This window comes from Salvelinus sp. IW2-2015, linkage group LG26 (genome assembly GCF_002910315.2).
Source record: "Salvelinus sp. IW2-2015 linkage group LG26, ASM291031v2, whole genome shotgun sequence".
NCBI classification, from domain to species: domain Eukaryota; kingdom Metazoa; phylum Chordata; class Actinopteri; order Salmoniformes; family Salmonidae; genus Salvelinus; species Salvelinus sp. IW2-2015.
The window spans coordinates 37937891-37943890 of NC_036866.1; the positions used below are offsets into that span (position 1 = coordinate 37937891).

The following is a 6000-nucleotide window of genomic DNA, read 5'->3' on the forward strand; positions in this document are numbered from 1 at the left end:
TGATCTGGTACTGTACTCTCCGTATTTAGCTCCACATTGATCTGGTACTTCCTGTATTTTAGCGCCACATTGATCTGGTACTGGTTACTCTCTGTATGTTAGCTCCACATTGATCTGGTACTCTCTGTATTTAGCTCCACATTGATCTGGTACTGTACTCTCTGTATTTAGCTCCACATTATCTGGTACTCCCTGTATTTAGCCCACATTGATCTGGTACTGGTACTCTCTGTATTTAGCTCCACATTGATCTGGTACTGGTTACTCTCTGTATTTTAGCTCCACATTGAATCTGGTTACTGGTACTCCTGTATTTAGCTCCACATTTGATCTGTACTGGTACTCTCCTGTATTTAGCTCCACATTGATCTGGTACTCTCTGTATATAACTCCACTGCATTGATCATGATACTGTACTCCCTGTATTTAGCTCCACATTGATCTGGTACTCTCTGTATTTAGCTCCACATTGATCTGGTACTGGTACTCCCTGTATTTAGCTCCACATTGATCTGGTACTCTCTGTATTTAGCTCCACATTGATCTGGTACTGGTACTCTGTATTTAGCTCCACATTGATCTGGTACTCTCTGTATTTAGCTCCATTCCTGTGTATTTGATTTCTCTTGTGTTACTATTTTTATTATCATTTTTTTAAACTCTGCATCGTTGGGAAGGCTCATAAGCAAGCATTTCATGGTAAGGTCTACACCCGTTATATTCGGCGCATGTGACAAATAACATTTGATTCGATTTGACACACACTGCAGTAGATGGGATAACACCACAGCTCTCAGGTGGTTGGCAGGTCATTTGCCCTGAAGGACATGATTGTGTGGGTATTTCTCCATACAAAACAAAACATAGTCCTGATTCAAACATCCACACTATGCTAGGCACAGTAACGGTGTCAGACACCTTCATCAGAGCTTTGTATAGTCTCTCATTTTTTATTTCATAACATCTCTCATCACTCCTAATCTACAATGAATATCCTTGTCATCTCTGTGTCACCTCAGACGTCTGACTGAATGGCTGTCATTGACAGTGTTCGTCCCCGTGCCCCATAACTGACCTATGGCTCCCATCACTCCTCAGGCCTGTCCAATCACTGGGCTGCACTGGACTGAGTGCGCCCGATCACAGCTCTGTTGTCCTGTGTTAGAACGTGATGATGAACGTAGGCCTTGAAATACATCCACAGGTACACCTCCAATTGACTGAAATGATGTCAATCAGCCTATCAGAAGCTTCTAAAGCCGTGACATCATTTTCTGGAATTTTCCAAGCTGTTTAAAGGCACAGTCAACTTAGTGTATGTAAACTTCTGACTCTGGAATTGTGATACAGTGAATTATAAGTGAAATAATCTGTCTGTAAACAATTGTTGGAAAAATGACTTGTGTCATGCACAAAGTAGATGTCCTAACAGACTTGCCAAAACTATAGTTTGTCAACAAGAAATTTGTGGAGTGGTTGAAAACAAGTTTTAATGACTTCTAACTTCAACTGTATGTATGTACAGCTACTAGGAAACACGCTTTCTGCAATCTATACTAAAATGTGTGTGTGTTGTGGTTGTGTGTTGTGTGTGTGTGTGTGTGTGTGTGTGTGTGTGTGTGTGTGTGTGTGTGTGTGTGTGGTGTGTGTGTGTGGTGTGTGTGTGGTGTGTTGTGTGTGTGTGTGTGGTGGTGTGTGTGTGTGTGTGTGAACAGCTGGAAAGCCTGGCATGAGGAGTCCAGATGGTGGGTAGAAAGCCCTCTTTAATCCCTGCAGCAGGATATCATACCCTCACACACACACACACACCACACACCCACCTCCCTCCATGGCCCCACAGTAAGCATTTCCTCTATTCCCCTACATACTCAATACTCACTTTCTATGGCAGTTTCCTCTGTACTGTAACATCGAGAATGTCCGGTTGATGTTATTATTGGACTTCAGCATCCTGACTGTTACTGTCGTAACGGCAAACGTTAGAATGTGGGTGCTGTTTCTGGTTGACATTTAAGAAAGATCGGAACATTTTGCATGTGTGTGCACTTACTCTTTGTGTGTGTGTATACAGTGCCTTCAGAAAGTAATCAGACCCGAAGACTTTTTCCACCTTTTGTTACGTTACTCCTTTTTCTAAAATMGATTAAATATTGTTTTCCCCTCATTAATCTACACACAGTACCCCATAATATACATTTTTGCTAATTTATTAAAAATAAAAACTGAAATATCACATTTACATAAGTATTCAGACCCTTTACTAAGTACTTTGTTGAAGCACCTTTGGCAGCGATTACAGCATCAAGTCTTCTTGGGTATGACGCTACAAACTTGGCACACCTGTATTTGGGGAGATTCTCGCATTCTTCTCTGCATATCCTCTCAAGCTCTGTCAGGTTGGATGGGGAGCGTCACTGCAAATCTATTTTCAGGTCTCTCCAGAGATGATAGATTGGGTTCAAGTCCGGGCTCTGGCTGGGCCACTCAAGGAACTTCAGAGACTTGTCCTGAAGCCACTCCTGCGTTGTCTTGGCTGTGTGCTTAGGGTCGTTGTCTTGTTGGAAGGTGAACCTTCACCCCAGTCTGAATTCTTGAGCGGGTTTTCATCAAGGATCTCGTTGTAATTTGCTCCGTTCATCTTTCCCTCGATCCTGACTAGTCTCCCAGTCCCTGCCGCTGAAAAACATCCCCACAGCATGATGCTGCCACCACCATGCTTCACCGTAAGGATGGTGCCAGGTTTCCTCCAGACGTGGCGCTTGGCATTCAGACCAAAGAGTTCAATCTTGGTTTCATCAGACCAGAGAATTTTGTTTCTCATGGTCTGAGAGTTTTGACAAACTCCAAGCGGGATTTCATGTGCCTTTTACTGAGGAGTGGCTTCCGTCTGGCAACTCTAACATAAAGGCTTGATAAAGTGCTGCAGAGATGGTTATCCTTATGGAAGTTTCTCTCATCTCCACAGAGGAACTCTGGAGCTCTGTCAGAGTGACTATCGTGTTCTTGGTCTTCTCCCTGACCAAGACCCTTCTCCCCGATTCCTCAGTTTGGCCGGGTGTCCAGCTCTATCAAGAGTCGTGGTGGTTCCAAACTTCTTCCATTTAAGAATGATAGAGGCCACTGTGTAATTGGGGACATTCAATGGTGCAGAAATTTTTTGGTACCCTTCCCCAGATATGTGCCTCGACACAATCCTATCTTTTGCTCTGACATGCACTGTCAACTGTGGGACCTTATATAGACAGGTGTGTGCCTTTCCAAATCATGTCCGATCAATTGAATTTAGCACAGGTAGACGCCAATCAAGTTGTAGAAACATCTCAAGGATGATCAATGGAAACAGGATGCACCTGAGCTCAATTTTGAGTCTCATAGCAAAGGGTCTGAATACTTATGTAAATAAGCTATTTCAGTTTTTAATAAAAACCTGTTTTCGCTTTGTCATTATGGGGTTTTAATGGTGTAGATTGATGTGGATTTTTATTTATTTAATCCATTTTAGAATAAGGCTGTAACGTAACAAAATGTGGAAAAAGTCAAAGGGTCTGAATACTTTCCGAATGCACTGTATGTGTGTGGGCCTATCATAGTATTAATAGCACGTCTGTTTTCTCTTTAATGTTTTATGTGCATATGAAATGGCTCTGGTGAGTGTCTTAGCTCTCCCTAGTGAGGATGCCCTACATATCACATTCTAACTAATTAGAATTAAATCTCTGAGGGATGGAATATTATTTTATTTCCAAACATATAAAATAATAACTCTCCCCTCATGTGAACCAGAGGATCAGAATTGCTCCAAATATTCATATAGCTGCTGTACAGAATCCTGCAAAAGCTACACAAGAGATTCCAGAATTCYAATCTCTCTCTCTCTCTGTCTCTCTGTCTCTGTCTCTCTCTCGCTCTCTCTGTGTCTCTGTCTCTGTCTCTCTCTGTGTCTCTGTCTCTGTGTCTCTCTCTCTCTCTGTCTCTGTCTCTGTCTCTGTCTCTGTCTCTCTCTCTCTCTCTCTCTCTCTGTCTCCTATTCAATAAATCATTGAGCTCTATAAACTACTTCAGGCTGGTTCCTCTTGCCCCTGTTCTTTCCATGTTGGGTGAATGTTTGGGTCTTGGTGTGTTCTACAGTACGTTACGGTAAACTTGATATATTAGCATTTGTTAACATTCGGACTTGTCATTGCAGAAAAGAAAGGCAAGCCCAGCTGTTTCCATTCCAAGAACACTGATGAGGAGGCCTGTGTCGGGGTGAAGATCGAACACGCTAAAGGTCAACTTGATCCCTTTCTCACTCTCACTCTCAATATCACAATCTCCTCTTTTAATCTTGCTATCTCTTATCTCCCCTCTCTCCTACTATTAGTTTCTGTTCATTAGCTACTGTAGTCTACTGTACTAAAAGAGGAGTATTTAACCTTTGTGAAATGACAGGCCCTACAGTGCTGTGTACATGTAAGCATGGTGTACTGCTTGCTCATTGTGCTGTGGTTTCCTTTTCTAAAAACTCTCTCCTTCCTTCCCCCAGCCCGAGGCGATAACACTGTCAATGCTTCTCAGTTTAACCAAGTGTAGTCGTGGGGTGTTAAGCCAATGCTGCGTTTGAGCATGGGTATGTGGGACAGAGTGTATGTCTGTTTGGGGACAGAGGTGTCACCACACATTCGTGCTACATAGTCCTTTTTTGTTTAGGGCAGAGAGAAAATGAAAGTAATAGAATGAAAGGGTGAATATGAGGAATGTGGTCCCACCTAGAATAGATGGGCAGTGCAGAGGGCAGGGGAATGCATGCTGGACTGTAGAAACACTCCCCTTGGCAGCACACAGGTTTCACAGAAAGTGTGTGTGGTGTGTGGGTGTGGGTATTGGCTTAAAGCAGTAATGATGTATGAGTCGCTCCCTTCTGTGCCACAATTTCTCTGTCTTTTGCTTTCTACCGTCCTCCCTCTCTTCTCATCTACCAGTCTTCTTACCCCCGTTCTCTCTATGTTCGTCTGTCCTTTCCTTCTATTCATTGTATTTCTATTTCTTCCTCTGTGTTTATCTGCTGCCCCCCCCCTCTTTGAATGCATCTGTCCTGTCATATGCCACCCCCCCTTCACTCCCTTTCTCCTTCCCTCCCTATATCCCTCTCTTCCAGTTTTCCCCATTGATCAGCCTCAGAGGGGGTAGCCTATAATCTAAAATTGGACTGTGAACTAGTGGGTGAGGGGAGGGTTCATCTGATGAAGGTCTGGGTGGTTCAACAGMCCTTACTGTAAATCCTGTCTGTCTGTCTGTTGTAGTTGGTCATCTGGTTTCTGTGTCTCTGGGAGTTCAGTCTGGAACTGCTACTCGAACACTGGGTTTAACTCTCCTTTTCGCTACAAGGTGATTCCACGCTAGCATAGTCTGAAAATATTTTGGGTATCTCAGATTGTTCTGGCAATTCTCACATAGTTACTTCATTTGGAGGAAGGATGTTTCAAATGCTTTTTACATTTGAATCACAAATACTTTTTGAGAAAATCATGATGAAAGTGGCAATTTTAGGCCCTTTTTAGACCTGTACATGCCTCCTATAAGACCTTATGATCCGTGAACCGTACATTATACAGACAACATCTTGGTGTCATTATACTCCTTATAATGTTCTCTCAAATATGGAGTATGTCTAGATTCTGAAATACACATTTTCACATACATTTATTCAACAGTAAAAATATTAATATCTCAAAACTACCCTTTTGGATATTGCTTATTTTTAGACATATTGTTTGGCACAATGTACTCTTCAAACTCATCAAATATCCAGAGTGGCAAAGTGGGCTCTCTGGTGATTTTAAAGGCCAGGTAGCAGAGTGGGCTCTCTGGTGATTTTAAAGGCCAGGTAGCAGAGTGGGCTCTCTGGTAATTTTAAAGGCCAGGTAGCAGAGTGGGCTCTCTGGTCATTTTAAAGGCTAGGTAGCAGAGTGGGCTCTCTGGTGATTTTAAAGGCTAGGTAGCAGAGTGGGCTCTCTGGTA

General features: G+C 42.8%; 1 protein-coding gene across 5 annotated transcripts in view; it reads left to right on the plus strand.

The window, feature by feature from the left end:
* fgd4a (FYVE, RhoGEF and PH domain containing 4a) overlaps positions 1-6000 on the plus strand; it is a 109849-nt gene that overhangs the window by 62397 nt on the left and 41452 nt on the right. For all 5 annotated transcript variants that reach the window (XM_023971295.2, XM_023971294.2, XM_023971297.2 and 2 more), the window contains exon 2: positions 4187-4270. In XM_023971295.2, the coding sequence (XP_023827063.1) occupies positions 4187-4270 (84 nt within the window). The remainder of the gene's footprint in view (positions 1-4186; positions 4271-6000) is intronic.